This window comes from Micrasema longulum, unplaced genomic scaffold (genome assembly GCF_059751315.1).
Source record: "Micrasema longulum isolate JH-2025_06_02 unplaced genomic scaffold, ASM5975131v1 h1tg000469l, whole genome shotgun sequence".
In the NCBI taxonomy this organism is placed as follows: domain Eukaryota; kingdom Metazoa; phylum Arthropoda; class Insecta; order Trichoptera; family Brachycentridae; genus Micrasema; species Micrasema longulum.
In genome coordinates this window covers 1,500,865-1,519,883 of record NW_028277667.1, presented here as the reverse complement: position 1 = coordinate 1,519,883, position 19,019 = coordinate 1,500,865, and the positions used below count along the sequence as shown (strand labels likewise).

The 19,019-nt window shown below is 34.3% G+C and overlaps 1 protein-coding gene across 1 annotated transcript in view; it reads left to right on the top strand.

Moving 5' to 3' along the window:
* Nucleotides 1-414: 414 nt before the first annotated feature.
* The window catches only part of LOC148281381 (uncharacterized), a 41,133-nt gene continuing 22,528 nt past the window's right edge, over nt 415-19,019 (top strand). Inside the window, exons 1-4 of the mRNA XM_088226876.1 lie at nt 415-777; nt 2,216-2,409; nt 3,859-6,730; nt 6,833-8,165. Coding sequence (XP_088083002.1) covers nt 689-777; nt 2,216-2,409; nt 3,859-6,730; nt 6,833-8,156 — 4,479 coding nt within the window. The 5' untranslated portion in view covers nt 415-688 and the 3' untranslated portion in view covers nt 8,157-8,165. The remainder of the gene's footprint in view (nt 778-2,215; nt 2,410-3,858; nt 6,731-6,832; nt 8,166-19,019) is intronic.

The window sequence follows — 19,019 nt, the reverse complement described above, 5'->3', positions numbered from 1 at the left end:
AAGATTTAAATGCATGAATATTTTAAACTGGTATGTTTAGCTCGTATCAAGTTATGAAGGAATTAAAAAGTTTAGAAACCATTTCCCTTCTTCATTGTTGGCATTATTTTAGTATTTAGCCCAGCAAAGGTACTGTATAATTTTTTTAAATGTAAAGTTTACATGGTTATTTTTTTTTAGCCGGAGATACCAATTAAAAATAGTAATTCTAAACTACCCGAGCTTTAAAAAACGTATTACATACTTTCTGCATCATAAATAATAAAACAGCGAATTTAATTTTTGTACAATAATGTCGTAAAAATAATGTGAAACTGAAAAAAACATATTCTAAAACACAGTAAAATATGGTAAATTGTTTTATGGTCTAAATATTGTTTTTGATACTTTTGGCGGGATTAGTCTACTATTATCAATGTTTTTCTAAGCTTTTCGATACAAGTCGTCAAAAGTCAAAATTCAGATTGCTGTTTTGTATTGTAAATTGTTAAAGTTTGAAATTGAAGATCTTCACGGCTCTGTGACGATGTTAATACTGTTTTAAGTTTCTTCGTTTCATTGTAAATGTTGTCTTCTGAAAAAATTGACAAACGTAGAGGCTATATTAGTGATTAACATTTAATGTCTCATTATACAAATCGAAAATTGGAGAACAAAATTTGCCGTTTTAGTTTTCGACCTTTTCGTCATGAATGACATCATTTTAGGATCGGATGATATTCAAAAGGCACACCGGCACATCAAAAATTTGCTGAAGAATGTTGGATGCTTAGTCTGGTAAGTGTAGCCAGTAGCGGATTTATTTATTCTACAGTTAATTATCTGCAAACATATAAGTTTTTTTAAAAAAAAGAACGTTTTTCAATCCCCAAAAAGAATAGAGGGCGAGTTATGCAATGGCGGACCCTTTATCATAATTTTGTTCAATCGGAATTATATAATAATGAAAGACGCCATTTTCATTCAACCTGCTTTCCATAATTTGTAAAATGAGCGTAATTTAGTAATTTTAAAATACGTCTTCATTGTTTAAAAAATGAGAGAAATGCAATAGCTCACAGTGATTTGTACTAGCGCGCGTTCGGATTTTTGTGTTGAATATCTGTAAAATGATGGTAAGTATTTTCATCCTCTATTTTGTCGGCCTCCTGGTGTTATGGTCAGCGCATTTGCCTGCCATGCAAGAGGTCTCGGGTTCGATTCCCGACACGGTTGATATGAAATATTTATTTTAGAAGCTAAACTTTTAGATATGTTTAAAATATGTATAAGAACCAAAATGTATTTACAAATAATACAAATATATCAAGTCAAAGAAGGAATCGTGTGTTAGAAATACCACATTGTAAAACGAGGCTAGCACAGAGACATGCATATTTTATAGGCCCAAAAATTTTTAATTCTTTTTTACTGATAATATTTCATTGATCCCAAACTTTCAAAATTTTCCTTCTTTTAAAAAACACGCACTATCCTGGATTCGAACTAACGATATTAACTCTTTTTTTCTATGATATATTTTGTTGCCTTTTAATTATAAGGAATATTTTTATGTTTTTTTAAATATTTTTTATTTCCTTTTTAATTACTATAAAATAAAAAAGTACCTTATAATCTTTTACAGAATATTTTCTTTTCTCTTTATATTACACAAAAATATTATATCTGTCTATTCATTATAGGAGCAAAAATTCATAAACATTTCTTGTATACCCACGAACAGGCCATACCTTAGTGGAATTTTTGTTTACTATTTTTACTGTTAATATGTATTTCATTGCTATGTAATTATCCTTTATTTTTTTAATACTCTGTTTTACCTCTTATGTAAATTGTAAAAAAAAATAATAATAAAAAAAGGGGTGTTTTCACACCAGAATATTTAATAGTCACTGGACTGGTTACCTGAAGCGTAACACTGATTATCTTACTTTCATGTAGCAAAAAATTAAGTGTCCTCGGCACAGGTAACCCCAGTGAGGTCACATTATTTTATAATTAATCTTTGTTTATAAGGGAAAAAAAAATATGGTTTAGTTTAATAGTCTATTAACAAATAAACAAAAATAAAAAAAAAGACCCTGAACGTCCTCATTGAATGCTCTAATGTATGAAAACATTTTTGTATCCAATTTCCTCATTGTATTACTGATTTCGCAAGTGTACGATCTGGTCTGTGTCTGTTCACGGTGTATAGACAATTGGCATATTCCAGTGGCGGCATCCTCCTGACCCCGCTGGGCGGGCCGTGCGGGCACGCGGCGTGCGCGCGCTGCTGGGCGCGGGCGCCGGGCTGCCCGCTGTGCGCCACCGGCGGGGAGGGGGCGCGCCCGCTCCTGCCCGCGGCGCAGAGGGCCGCCGCCGTCCACCGCCTGGCAGTGGCCTTCGCGGCCTACACCGGACTGGAAGGTATGTTTTATTCATTCCAGGCTTTCAATAAAATATTTTAGAAAAGTTTCGATGTTTCTGTTTCGTTATTTTCGGAGCTTGATTGTAAAGAAATATTACTATTTCGTGTACCAATGCAGTGCCCTATGCACCATCAGGTGTTGAAAGGAAATGATGATGATATGGTATCTAAATTAATATAATATTTTCACAGTTTGTATTTTCTTAACTCTTATTTTTGTTCAGTCAGACATCGAATATAGTAATAGATTGCCAGTGGCAATAAGTCTGCCATTAAATCATGCATACTTTTGTTTTCATTTCATCACAATGTATAATAAAGTGACCGACCGAAACAAGATTTTCAGCCAAAACCAAAACATAATTTGGGCTTCGGTTCTAGTTTTGACCGAAACCGAAAATTGTGTAAATAAGCTCGGTCACTTTGAAACGCCCAAAATTATGCATTTTTTCTTACATTTGTGGTATGGCTAAATTAAGGCTCATTTTCAAAGCTTCGCCTGATTGTCTAAGGACTAGAATTTGCCTAGTTGGTGAATTAGTTCAGTCGGATGAATCTTAGCCGCACGATAAAGGTTTCAGCTCGGCTTAGTTCACAAAAGTCAACAGATGGAAGAGTTGAGGCAATGTAAATGTTTAAACATATTCAGAATAGTGAATGTTATACGGTGTGTAAAGTGGCCACTAAACCCAGCCAATGACAGGTCACAAGCTCTGTAGATGACTAGACTTCTATAACTCTTCTCAAAATGTTTTCCCTCTCTGTTGCGACAAATTTAAATCTAAATAACTCCTCGGGGATGAAATCCAGCCTGTCTGCAAACATTCGGACGTACTGAAAACATTGTTGTAGTCTTTAAAATTTAGCTTGATTAAAATGGCAGCTGTCAAACTCATGTCAATAGTGTTGGGAAATCACTGATCATGTACTGATCAAATCGATTTTATCAGTTTTTTCATGCAAACATGAAACTGTTTCCAAAAATTTACATAAAAAGGTAAAAGCAAGCCTATTATAGTTTGTTGAATACAATTATTAATACCAAAAATAAGACATTTATACTTTTTTCGGGAACATTATGAAACAAATTATTTTTTTATTCAATCAAATTACTTTGATCAATTTGTCCCATTTCTAACGTTTTTGCAAAATGATGTAACCTTGTAAAAACGTCGTTAATAATCAGGTTTATTTTAGTTTTTTTTTAGTTTTATGGCTGATTTTATATATTTATGTTGACTAATATGTCAAGCATTGTATTAAAAAAATAAATTAACATACCAAATACAAAAGAATTTTCGTGTGTCAATATAAATAACTCCTTAGACGTTACTACAAAGTTATGTTGTCAGTTTTTTTGACTACTGTCATTCTAATCATGCCATATTTTAAGGACTATAGTAACGCGTTAATTATATTTGTTTAATCTTGATTTTTTTTATCAACAGTTATTGCCAGCCCCCCATCCAGTGGGACTGTCAACTTTACCAAGACAGAGGAAGATTCCGAGGACTGGTTCCATCAGAAAGTCAAGAAATATTCTGTCAAGAAGACATACGGGAAGAAAGATCGCATCTCCTCCTTTTCTAATCTCAACTCCGTCAGCCAGCAGGAGTCCGCCATCGTGTTCCCCGGGGAGGTGGTGGATTGCACCCTGTCCAGCAACAAGGATGCCAAACCTGACACCCTCAACAAGGTCAAGGGCTGGTTGGAATCTTCCCAGAACGTCTTCACCGAGGAAGACATAATATGCGTGACTCAAGCCAATGTAAACAAATCTTTGCAACAGAAGGGCGTCATCCATAATGAATCCTACGAAAACTTCTTTAAAAATAAAATTAACATCCCAATATCGCCGGACAGAAAGTTCACAAAACCTTGCACTGATAACAACAAATCTAACTGGGACGAAATTCAAGTCCTCAGTTCCGAATCTGTCCACTCAGAAAAAAAAATGGACGATACGGAGAGTGGCTCCATTAGTATCGACGGAAGTCACTCTTCTAAGGAAAACAAAATCATTAAGGATGATAGCTTACTAAGGAAATTCTTCGACAAGGCTCTGGAAAAAAAAGGAAGATTGAATGAAGTCGGCAATACGGAAAATGTACCTCAACAGGAAGTAGCAAAGGGAAAGAACTCTTGGAATAATGTTACAAAAATGAAAAAAGTATTGAAGAAACCGGTTAGACCTCCTTTCAAAAAACTAAACATATCCGTAGATAAAGGATCAGCACTCAAAAGCGATATCAAACAAACTGATGACTCTTTTATAAATGAGGAACCGATTTGTATAGAAAATGTCGAGACGCAAAATTTCATAAAACAAACTGCCAAGCTGAGGTCCCCAGAGGCTGTGCGGAGGTGTATTCCTTCTTCCTCAACAGATAGCCCAATCTGCCTGGACTCTCCCGACGTCCCTCCCGAACTGGATAAGGACTACTTGGCGTGCCAACAAGTCATGCTCGCCAGCCAATTGGCTAACAGGAGTGGGATGTCTGATCTTCCTTTGACGCACTTCAGTCCCTGCAAAAATGACGCCACTAAAGTTCGAAAAATAGTGGAAAATTTAGAAAACAAAATTCTTGTCAAAGAAATTCTACAAGATTTCTCAGAAGACGGTTTGTCGGAACATCCGTCTTCCGAGCCATCGGTGGAGACCGAGAAAATAGATAAAACTTTCAATAATAATTCTGAAATAATACCCGATACTGTGGCACTTCGTGAAACTTCGTACGAATTCAGTAAGGTGGAAATTGAGACTAAACTGTCTCCTGATCCGAGACTAGTTGATCCTCCACAGATAGAAAGCTGCTACCAAAGTAGACCCGATGTACCGTTTGTGTTCCGTCGACGATCCGAAGGGAGAACTGCCGCCCAAGACAGAAAAGTTCCATTTTATTACAAATCTAAATGCAAATCCAACAATATATCTTGTTCCGAGCAACCAGACGGTCTAAACATCGAGATCACCAGGGACAATATGGTGACTACCATTGTTATTAGAAATCATCCCGTAGTACAAATATCCGGGAACGGACAATGCCATGTGAAGGTGGGCAGAATGAGAGATGCGCAAACTAGTCCGATACCATTTTCAGAGTTTCAAAACCCGTCGGAAAACGAACCCGACAAGTTTGTTGGGGCTGCTCGGAACAAACTCCATTTAACGTCTACCTCGCCTCTCGATTGTCCCGATCAATCTCTAAGTCAGCCACAAACTAAAAAGTCTATAGATACGTCACATAATAACACAGCTGCTGAAATTAAAAAAACCAAGAGCAACAGTTGCACCGAGACTTACGAAATAACTGCAAGCTTGGAAAACGAAATGCAAGAATACGACCTAATCGAAGGTGAACCACAAATTCCTAATCGAATGGCCTCGGAAGTATTAAACTCGACACATTCCAAATCTATGATCTCTCATACCCTGAAATCTCGGCCTGGTAAAGCCTCGCGTTATACAGCTGAAACGGCTAATACACCCGAAGATTCTCCCCTACAAGTGACTATCCCAAATGCTCTGCCAGTAAATTCATGCAGTCAAAATAAAAGAAAATCTCTGTTAGAAGATACGGACAAGATTAATTATAAAAAAGTAAAGACTGCCAGCCAAATTGAGTTGAACGAAGATTTAATCATATCGTTTGACGATTCTGAAACGCAAAAATATCCCGAAAAAAAGAAAACGCCGACAGAAGAACATCCTGACAGTGAACCCATGAATTATGATGATATTATTGGTAAAGTTTTCGCCAATATCGATGAAGATCTCAAGTTAGCCAAAATGCCATCGCGTGGCCGATCATCACCCAAAAAAAATGTAAAGACTCCACCAAATCACGATTCTCAGCTTTCTGACAGGTCAACTTCGATAATATTCAACAAAACTTTAGTTCACGAAGTGACAAAAAAGACAGCGAAGGATTTGAAGAGTGAACAAAGTTTCCGTGTTAACAAGGAAGACGAAACAGATCTGAGGAATCTCAGTATGGAAATAGAACCGGATATTAAATACAGCGAAAACATGTTTAACACCATGTATGATAAGAATACTGTAGGATTCAGTACCCAGACGTGCGGGGTGTCTGAACAAGGACCGATAGTCCCCAAGACACAGAAGAGTGTACCTTGCACTACTAAAGGTCGTCACGACGGTACTATAGAACTGTCTCCCGAAGACCAGATGTTGCTGACGCCGACTATGAAAGTAGGGGAGTCCATGTGTGTGGAGCAGAACGAAGAGTACTTCACTCCACAAATAGACAAGTTGGATTCGGATGGCAGTATGGTTGCAGAGACACCTCAGAAACCCAGGTATTTGTTTATATCCCCAATTGAGAATTAAGTAAAATCACAAGAAAAATAGTATAGTGTTGATTTTTATATTCAACCATGTTAATTTTTGTATTGTTTCAGGAAAAACATATTGAAGAAGGTTCCGGAAAAATTGAACAAATTATCAACATCAAATAAAAAACTAAGTCAGTCAGATTGTGCCGATATTTCCCAAATTCAACCATTAGAAGTTACACTCGTTGAAAACCCACATCCCAATACTGTTTTATCCACCAAAGAGCAGCCGAATGTTGCAAAGGAGACTGCTAATCCTGACGTGTCAAAGAAAAATGAAACTCCTTTGAGTATTTCTAAGTTTAATAGTGATGTCAAATACCGATCTACCCCCATGCAAGCTCCGGCTAGAAGATCTTTAATTTACATGAATTCTCCAGCCATTCCAGAGGGCGAGGAGAAGACATTAACAAACCACGATGACAAAGAAATTGAATCCATTTCTGATAAATGCAATAAAAGTCGACGGAGCTCCGCCCACACCAATACTTACGGAGAGAAAGATTTTTTCGAACAAGCTTTCGAAGTCAGCAACTACGATACGATCAAGAAATCTCTAGACAAATCGTCCAGTGGTCGACAGAGTGCGATCATCGGACTCAGTAATAGAGAGAGGCCGCACAATTCCGAAGTCCAACAAAAAGCGTCACGATCGCTGAAGGTACAACCCTCTGTTCCAATACCAGTGGAAACTGTCCAAAATGTCCCGGTTTGTGTCGCCACATCGTGTTTACCCAAAGACCAAATAATGATTGTGCGTGAAGTAGCCTCCACGATGGGCTGGAAATTCGCGGACCAATATTGCCCGGCTTTGACTCATTTGATTGTGCGAGTCGACGAGAACAACTTCTCGCAAAGAACTGTCAAGTACATGCAAGCTATAGCTAATGGGAAATGGGTAGTTTCATTTAATTGGATCATAGGGTGCCGAAACCATAAAGAACGCATCGAAGAAGACGAGTTCGAAGTTCTGGACAGTTTTGGAGGAATGGGTCCGAAGATATCTAGAACATCGAGCGCCAAGCTATTCGACGGAATCACGTTTTTAGTCGTGCCCCCGCTAGCTACTCTTAAAGTGGAAGAATTGGCTGGCATTTTGAAGGCTCGGGGAGGTGTCATCGCGAGCACCGTCCAGCAAATAGAAGTGAAGGATCCGCGGAAGATGAACATCTTATTGGGCGACCCGCAGAACACTCAGGACGAGCGCTTCATCGACCTCTGTCTGCGGCACCGCGTGGTGCCCCTGAACATGGAGTGGGCCCTGGACTGTCTTGGGGCTGGCCGCCTGGAGCCGGCGGGGCCCTTCCTGTTGGCTCCGCGCTCCATGCTGCCCCCCGTGGACTGGCCCCTGCAGCTGGCCAGCGACGAGTCCATGGATGAGGAATCCTGACTCTGACAAGTATGTCTAGTGTATGATGATAATTGTGCAACAAACTTATCCGTAGACTTCACAAGGTCATCACAGAAAACTACCCTGTATTTCATATGTAAAGAAAACAAATCAATAGATCTATAGTCAATTTAATTTGATATAACAATGGACTATAAACTATAAATGCACCCTAATTTTTTTGCCTGCCAATTGAGGACCTTTTTTCAAAACTCAACATTCGCTTTGAAACTTAATTTATCAGGAGAGGGTTTTTTTATGCTTTGCGTCAAATCTCGTGAATAATCTTTGTTTTAAAAAACTACACCCTACAACTAAGTCTGAAGGTAATATAATTTATATAAAGTTTATAACATTCTTTTATATTTCATTAGCACACAATATAAACTATTGAAATCAAAAATATTAGATAAAATATTGTGTTTTGAAAAAATAATTATTTATTTTTGATATTTTTTAAGACAGTTTTTAGTGTGTTTTGGTGATTTTTTTTTCTGGTAGTCAATGCGTCTCGATACTGGCATTATAAAAAAAAACCCAAATCACCAAGTGCCGAAAAAACAATCCTCAATTACAGTGTACATCTATGATTAGGTATTTATAATAAACATGAAGTTCATAATAAATTGTAAACAAAGGCAATTAAATAAGTAATCAACATTGTGATATGAAGTCAGAGTGTTAGAGTTTTTCCTGCTGGAGCATTAACAGTAAGATAGTCAATGCAAACAAAAAAATGAAACTATTCCTTTTCTATAGCTATAGTCCTTAAAATATAGCTTGATTAGAATGACAGCTGCCAAACTAATTTCATTAGTGATGGGAAATTACTGATCACTGATCAAATCGATTTTATCAGTTATTTCATGCAATCATGAAACTCTGTTTCCGAAAATTGATATAAAAAACGCAAAAACAAGCCTATTATAGTGTGTTTAACACAATTATTCACAAAAAATGAGACATTTATACTTTTTTCATGAACAACATCAAATTAATTATTTTTTTATACGATCAATTTACATTGATCAATTTGTCCCATCTCTAACGTTTTTGCAAAATGATGTAACCTTGTAAGAACGTCGTTAACCTGTTAACCGAGCGGGACATATAAATACGTCAAACGTAAACAGTATCGGGTACGGGTAGGACATATGAATACGTCCTTGAAATATATGTTGTGCCCTGGAACGGGCGGGACCTATATTTCCGAGCAACAAAAGTATTAGTCATGCGTACAGTTCTCGAGATGAATTTGAGACACGGAGAGATTCAGTATCATTTCGCCATCGCGAGTGGTGGACGTGTTTTGAGTGGGCGGCGACGGGTACGTACTTACACTTACCTACCTATTTTCCTATTATATATTATTTACTTATATTTCCAACCTTTTTATTTTAGAATACATATTTAGATTATTCATTTTATTTTAGAATCCCTCAAAATGAATGAAATCGATATCAGCGATGACGAAATCAACGTACCGGCAGGTAGAAAAAGGAGACGTATTATTAGTACGTCATCGGAGTCATCTGACAGTAATTTTGACTACGACACGGAATTGAGCGATACTGAGAATGAAGATGGTGAAGAAGTTAATGAAGTTGGTCCTAGCAACAGCATTTTTTCTGAAGAATGGCTACATCAAAATGAAGAAACACCACCATTTCCCTTCACTGCACATCCTGGAAAAACTTTCGATACTCCTCCAAAAAAAGTTCCTTTCTTCTATCTTGAGAAGTTTTTAGATGAGGAACTTATCAAAATAATCACAGAACAAACAAATTTGTACGCCGCCCAATTTTTTGATAATGATCAAGAGTTGAAACCACGTTCGAGAATTCGAAAATGGAAGGATACAAATGAAGCTGAAATAAAGATTTTTTTGGGGCTCCTAATTTTACAAGGAATAATTGGAAAACCGTCTTTGGAACATTATTTTTCAAGAAGAAGAGTAATTGAAACACCATTTTTTTATGAGACTATGAGCGAAAGCAGGTTTGGATTATTATGTAAGTTTTTGCATTTTGCAGACAATCTAAGTTTTGATCCTAACACATCTAATAGAAAAACATATAAAATTGATCCAATCGTCAACAATTTGTCAGAAAAGTTTAAAAGTTTTTATGTATGTGAACGAGAAATATGCCTAGATGAATCTCTTCTATTATGGAAAGGGAATTTGTCTTGGAAACAATATATATCTACAAAAAGAGCTAGATTTGGAATGAAGTTGTTTATTTTGAGTGAAAGCCAATCTGGATACATACAAAATATAATTATATACACAGGCAAGGACACAAATTATGGTTCAAACTACCCACAAGAAAAACAAACAACCAGAATTGTTTTGGAGTTAACACATGACTTACTGAATAAAGGGTATAGGATTTACTTAGATCATTTCTATACGTCAATTCATTTGGCTAAACTCTTGTGTCAAAACAATACAGACATTGTTGGAACAATGAGGATAAACAGAGTCGGAATCCCCAGTGAAATAAAAACGAAAAAATTACAGAAAAATGAACAAATAGTAAGATTTAAAGACAAACTTATGGTTTTAAAATGGAAGGATAAAAAAGACGTATTGATGCTCATTTCTATTCATAATGACGAAAAGACAATGATTGAAAAGAGAGGAAGAAGGAAAGAAAAACCTAATGTTGTCCTGGATTATAACAAGATTATGGGCGGCGTAGATTTGGGAGATGGAGCTATGGTGGCCTACATGGCTGCCCGTAATAGACTGAATTTTTTTTATAAAAAAAAATTTCTACGGCTATTTGATATGTCCTGCTTCAATGCACATATTATATACAAAAAAGATAAAGGGCATTTGGATCGATTACACTTTTCTATAGAGTGTGTAGAGAAATTGGTAGATAACAACATTGTGAAAACCCACCCAAAGACAACAACAAGCAGCTACACCTAAACCAGCACGCTTAGTTGAAAGGCATTTTCCAGAACAAATGAAAAGCGATGCAGGAAAAACTAAATCCAGAAAATGCCGAGTTTGCTACAAAAAAGGTATCAGGAAAGAATCTACATACTGGTGTCCGGATTGTAAGGTACCACTATGTATCAACATTTGTTTTAAAAAATATCACACTGAAGTTGAGTTTTGAATTTTTATGTATTTTAATTTTTCAATATTTCTGTTTTATTTGTGTGCTTTGGTTTATTGTTCTGTAATTGTTACCTTTTTATATTTTTTATTGTGAATCAAAATAAATAAATAAAAAAATCGTAATCTTTGTAAAATTTCAATTTTTTTTTCGATGTTCCAATTTTTTTTATGGTATTATTTTATTTTCATTGTAATTTCGTATTTTCCTTTGTGCTTTATATATAAATACACGAGAAAATATATTTCATAGTCTTTTCATTTATTTTGAGAATAAATAAAAAAAAAAATAATATGAAATTATGTTCACCGGGCGTGACGTACTGACACGCCCTAGTGAAGAAGTTCGCGCCCGTCATATGTTGCGTAATTTAAAACAGAATCCCCCGGTTAACAGGTTAATAATTAGGTTTCTTTTAGTTTTAAAGATGATTTTATATTATAATAATAAAAATACTTTATAATTTTATTCCACTTTTATTTATAATTATTTTATAAATTTTTACCTGTGACCAGGTTTTGTCGTGACCGACATCGTCAGACTGGTGGGAGACTAAACAAATTTCTATGTTATATACAAGTGCAAGCAGGGGTTGTAAATCATGATTTTATATAATTATGTAAATAAAAGAATTTAAATGATTTACAACCTCTGCTTGCACTTGTATATAACATAGAAATTTGTTTAGTCTCCCACCAGTCTGATGATGTCGGTCACGACGAAACACGGTCACTGGTAAAAATTTATAAAATAATTATAAATAAAAGTGGAATAAAACTATAAAGTATTTTTATTATTATAATTAGAATGCAGTTCCACCAAGAAATGTCAGTAGAAAAACTCAATGATTTTATATATTAATGTTGATTTATGTTTCAAGCATTGTATTAAAAAAATAAATGAACACGCCAGATACAAATGATTTATCGCGTGTCAATATAAATAACTCCTTTGACATTACTACAAAGTTATGTCGTCACTTTTTCTGACAACTGTCATTCTAATCATGTTACATTTTCAGGACTATAAATTGTTTATTGTTCAGAAAATCACACTCAGCTTCTGCGCAAAATCATAAAAATACTATTTAAAGTTATCCAAATATCAATGTAACTTTGGACCACCCATAAAAACGGCATTTTAGTCATGTTTTTTAAAAGGTAGTGTATTTTTTTTTGAAAATGCAGAATAATTTAATGTAATCATGCAGAAAGCAGCCAGCCATAGAAAAGTGGAGCTGGGATAATAGCACCTTTGTGAAAATAGGAAATAATCAAATCTACACAACAGTCGTAATGTTTTTGACTTTGACAAATGATAAACAATGAATACACTAGTTTTTAAAAAAAATTATTTTTTTTTCATTAAGCCCAAAACGCATTTCCAAAAATAAAAATAAAATACATGCTAACATTTTAAATAATAAACACAGAATATACATAAAAAATATGTGAAATTAGTTAGAAAGGATATAATAAAAAGTTTTACAAAGTAAAAAAAAAACAATAATAACAAAGGTATGCAAGAAAAAACAGTAAGCATATATACAAAAAATGCAAAGATATAAGCTTATGAAATAAATTCTGCAAAGCAAACACAGTAAATAAAGTGTTACGGTAAGCAAGAAAGACAAATTTAAGTTAAATTAATAAACAAGCAAGCATATATTACTGCGAAAAAAAAAAAAAAAAAAATGTAAATATGAAATACGTATTTGCCAATACTAAAATGCAATATTTATATTATTGTTTGTAATATTTATATTACAAACAAGAATATAAATATTGTATTTGAGAAGTTTTGATGATTTTCAAAGAACCTTAAGATTTTTCTAGTGCTGTAAGTGTTTTCTGCAAATTGATAATGCCGTTTTTGTGATCGATACCATTTTCAGAAGGTGATAAATACAGTTTTTTGTATGAAAGCGGTCTGGCTGTTTTTAGTAGGTCATAGAATTTTTTAATTTATGAAATTGAATTGTCAATAATAGTTTGACGAGCAGCTACAAATAAACTTGATATTGTGGACTTATAAGATGGTAAAGAATTGGACAGAATGTCTGCAGCCGTTCCATATTATTTGGTTCTACAGATAAGTTTGTTAGCCTAATATTTGTAATAACCTTGTTTTGTACAGTAAACCATCGCAGTAAATGTGTCCTCTCACGAAGAATCAGATAGAATTTTAAGTCTTTCTCGCTTATGTTTCGGACAGCATTGCCTGACCTGATTACATTGGAACACCTTTCTGGAGAGTTTACTGTACTAAGTATTTCTGATTTGATTTTCCTTCTTTAACCATCGCTTGTACAAGAATAAAGGTATTAATGCATCATGGTAGATTCAAGTGCGTCTAAAGTTTTAAAAAGTGTTTTACAAAATTATTACATACCAAATTTATTTGTTTTATTTAATAAACGCCCTTACAATATTTGGTTAAGAAGTACATAAAGTATTATAGTAATTGACACAAAATATAATCAGAATTATTTCACAAATACAGTAAAACCTCGTTTTTATGTTCTTCGATTTTACGTTTTCCCGCTTTTTACACTGAAATGTTCAGGAGACATTTTTCTTCATACATTCTCATGCAAATATTCCCCCCAATGAGGAATTCCAGCCCAACCCGGAATTAAATTTTAAAAATGTTTTCGTGTACACGTGAATATTTAAAAATTTTGGAGTAGGATGAAATATCTCAAAAACGAAAGAAAAATAAATAATAAATCTTAAAAATAGTATTCATTTTAAAATCGTAAATAATGACGTCACTCCTTATATCTACGTGTAGTATTTCCGGTTTCCGCTTTAAAGCCCCCCGCACCTTGTAAGGAACGTTTTGACCACAGGAAAAAAAGAGTATAATTTGTATAATTTGACATTTCAACCAGAGATTATGTCAACTTTCTAGGTTTTTCTTAATCGAAACGTTCGTAAAAACAACCATAACATAGAGAAATGAGGAAATTACGATCAACTAAATGAAGTAATCAAAGCAATATTCCATAGATTCTTGTCAGGTCAGTGAATGTAAGAACGCTAACCGTTTCACGACGTCACTACTGAAAAGTGACACACTGATTACAGTCATTTGGCGCGGTATTTGATAAATGTAACTTTAAAAAATCATATCTTTATAAATAACGCACAAATTTAAAAAAAAAATATTCTTGCTTAGTTAAATAGTACGCTAATAGAAAAAAAATTATTAGAAAACAGTGGAATTCCTCATTAACGTTTTTTCATATTTTTCATAACCCCGGTTTTACGCTTAAAAATTCATTTGATGTGTCGAAAATGCCAAAATTACGTCGTGGTAATGATGCCGCGACCCGCGCGCCACTGGCGTCTGCCACGCGAATAAAGAATAAAAATAGGTAAACAACTAATAAAGGATAAATTATTGTCTTAATCTAAATTCAATGCAGGTGCAATGTAATGGACCTTTCTGTTTAAGTGTCTTCCTTTAGGGTCAGTCTTAGTTTTCATTTGAATAAAAAAGTCATATTGACTTGTACAAATCATGATACACAGTTGACAAACGTTTAGAAACAATAAAGTTTTATTAAATTGCGATGTTTAAAACATAACAGTATAAATATTTAAACTTATAAAAAAAGATGGTTCAAAAAACCGCGATCCATATGACAGTTGTTTTTAGTGATGCCATAGAAAAAAAAGTGATACCGTATAAATAAAGTTTCCCAACATTTAGAGGAAAATTATTTAATGTTATTTTATGCAAATTCAAAATTCTATTTTCGTTTTTTTTTTATTAACACATAAAATAATTTTAACATGCTGTTTTTAAATCATATTAACAGATTACATAATATTGTTTGTAAAAATATAAAAATATTTTTAGTGAAATGATTAAAAATTGGTAAAAAAAAATATTGTCAATTTCTTATTAAATAATTAAAATATCAGGGTGCGGATATAACAAACCACCCCAATCTAAGGTTCTATTGAGCCAAACATTACCGTGACTTTCTAATTCGTTATCTTAAACATTATTATCGAAACAGTTCTCACATTTCAATTAGCTGCTCGTGCTCAATATCCTGAAATGTTTGTTAAATCTGACAGAATTTCTATAAATCTAATTCTGAACATTTTAAATTGAAAATATTTAGGTTCTTTTCTAGATTTTTACTAAAAATGTTTTCAAATGAGTAGTTATCATCGAACTCTACAGCTACTGATCCATAGTTTGATGCATTAAGAGTTAATTTTGGAAGATAAATTTGTTGTCGAAGTTCACTTTCAACCTCATAGCTGTTGTAATGATATTAAATACTGACTACCTGCTAACGTTCTATATCGTCCGAATCTATATTCTAAGCTATCAGTTTGAATTTTATATAAAACAGGGTGGCGCGCGGCTGACGCATGGGTTTGAAAATGGAATAAAAGACCGACTGTTACAAAATGTCCAAATTTTTTTGTTCTGTTTCATAACATTGGGAAATTTAAGTTCACATGGTTTTGAACAAAGTATTGAGCAAATGGCGCCCCTCCCCTCCAAACACCGCTTGTGTGGATGGACAAGATTTTTATAAACAATACTGAAACCTTGGGGAGTTTTGAACTGTGACGTACTAGGTTTATTTATAGGATTGTTATCAGTTACGATACACAAAACATTGAAGCCTATTTTCTCTAGTCTAACTACTGCAGATTTTACAAATTTGTGCAACTGCACAGCATTTATAGTTATTACCGGCAATATGTGTGCAACTTCTTTAAATGGTGATAAAAGGCTCCGAATCATGAAAGCAAAGGCAGAATGAGCTAAATTCTCAGTATTGAAAGCTGAACCTGCAATATTACCCCCTTTATAATCTAAATAGGGTTTTATGTGGATTTCATCTATTATCAAAGATATATTTTTGTTGTGTATGTGAGAGAAAATGTTGACTTCATTGTTCTATTATTAGACTTGTAATAGAACAAATTCTCATAATGGTATGTGGATGAGGAAAAATAATGTAACCAGAACTTCTAATGAATTGTATCCGTGTTTGGCCATGTGACCGAGATAAGTTAATAACATTCATCGTGATCGCTCAAATGCTTCGAGACTTTTTAAGCACATCGAAAAACATATGCAATCGCGGTACTGAGCAGTTTCCCAATTGTCCAACCAATATAAAAACAATTCTTAAAATTTAAAGTTTTCACCATCCACAGTTAAAGGATTACTTCAGTTATCCCATAGACGAACACCCTCAAAAGGAGTCTTTACATTCACAGCTCTCCATCATTTATAAATTAAATGAATTAATTTTGCCGTGGACTTGGCATTTTTTATATTACATGAATTCTCCGAGGCAATCAATCCTTGTGCTACATTTGCAATCCTTGTGCTACTTTGGATTTTGCTGACTTTGATAAATACATTTGGGGGTTACCTACTTTGATTATAACATCAGAGAAAATAATGTTACTGGCAATATCCGAAAATTTTGGCGAACATTTATTATTTAAGAAAAGTTAACTTTTAACTCTTCAGAACTCATCTTATTACTACTCAATTCTGCCGGTAAGTATTGCCTTCCTTTTGTAGCCTCTGCAAAAGTGTCTTTCAGTTACTTGAAAGGTACTAATAAATGCTTCGACATTATTTACTTTATCGGAAAATTTGTGACTACAGCGATCACTGCCCCTTTTTTCGGTAAAAGACTCCACTTACAAAATGTTGTTTTGTTATTTTTTCTATTCTATATTTTTTAATCCCTAAAATGCGTAGAAAAGTTTTTTGACATACATTTTTGTTGGCCTTTCTTACATAATATTTGGTTTGAAAGTCTTTATCTCTCTTTGTACTATTTACTGGCCTTTTCCTTGATACAGCTATTGGCCTGCAAAACTTAAGAAGCCAGTTATCTTGTATTATTTTATCAGACATTTTGGAAAAAATGACATGAAATTTTAGTTTCGTGGCCACATGTAGGTGGTGAAGGTAAATTTTTTGCTTTATATCTGGAAAATAAAAAAAATGAAACACGGACAGAAGCTTATTATTTTTAGTAGAGAAATATAAAAAAAACCTTTTTTATATTAAATTTATGCCAAAAAATGGTCGCGCCACTTGCCCGTTAGCAATGCACGCTCGAAAATTGCTGATTCGTTGGATGCGTTATCCTTTGTTCACTTTACTACAGAACCCTAAATACAATGATTGCTATTCCTACCTTTTTCTGGGTTCTGGCACCTCAGGAGCAGTCAGGATCTGATCCAACATTGCTGTCAGGAAGGAAGGAGGGGCACTTGACGAATTATACACACAGTAGATTTAATACTTATTGATGGCAAAATATCTTTTTGCGATCGCAGTGAAAATATGAGAAATCACATGTGCACACGGTCGGTTCAGTCGCTGTTCTTCAGATAATTGTAATGTCAGATCGTATATTGTTTGGATTCGTTGAAAACATTGCGCCTTCCGTCCATTTATAAGCCTCAATTTTCTTTCAGTGCCCATGATGATGATGATGAATAACTTTCAAATTTATTGAATTTAACGGATTAATTCAAATAAATAAAATAATCACCGTGAAATTAAATGAATCACTGAGATTAAATTACTCAATAAAATAGCACAACACTAATTAGTTTTCCCATTACTAACATTAACGGGCGGGTTATTAATTTTAAATTATAAATGTATTTAATATATTATATAGTTGATACCTAGATATTATAGAAGTTATTTTTATAGCGTTCAACGAAATTGTAAACAAACGTAGTTTAATTTACCATATAACATGTATTTCTTATGAATGACGCTGACGGCTCTACTACATAAATTCAAAAAAAAATTCAAAAAGAAAAAGGAAGATGGCTTTTAATGAGAAGGGCTGTTCCTCTACCATCGGGTCGGTCATCGCGCAGGCAAATATAACCTGGAATGACAAAGTTGTATACTGGCTTGAACCAGGTTTCAGATAAGCAGCCATATCTATTTTACATTATTTTAAAAGGTAGCATAAGTCTGTCTTATTCGAAATAGCGCTGCGGCAATTCCACTGTAAAATAGATAATTTTGACTCCATCTCGTTAAGATGAGAGTAGGAAGGTAGAGAAGGAGAGATTATAATATTAGATGAGATTGGAGTTTTGTGAGGCATCGTGATTTTGGAGAGTTGAATTGGAAATGGTTTTGGCAGCGTTGTACGGTTTTCGATGGGGGGTTTCAATAATTGAAGTAATAAGTACGATTAATTGTGATAGTAGATGTGATAAATGATCAGATGTTACAAAACCGGCCTCTTTATTACCGGTCTGAAGAGCACAACCACCGGGAGAATTTGTGTATGGTAAAAATTAATAGGACTTTAATTTATCGACAGTTGTTTTACTAATGTTAGGAAGAAACAATGACCTTGGAGCGGATTCTTTAAAAACTGTCTTATTATATGACGAAGATTGTGGATGATAAAGTTGTTGTCGGGTATTGCTGGATTGTGAAGAAGAGGGAGACTTTGCAACATCAGCGTATGATTTTCCCTTGCTAAATGTGGATTTAGCAGCTCCACGATAAGAAATATTTTGCTCGGTCATGTTCTTTTTGATGATATTTTGTCTTAGGTATTCTAAACAGATTCTGTTTGTGGCTAATCGATTTCCTGAACAGTTGATACATATGGCATTTTTGACAGAATCATTTTTGCACGGTTTTCTTATTTTATTTGGTAAAATTGGGGAAGAGGATAATGAAGCGTTAG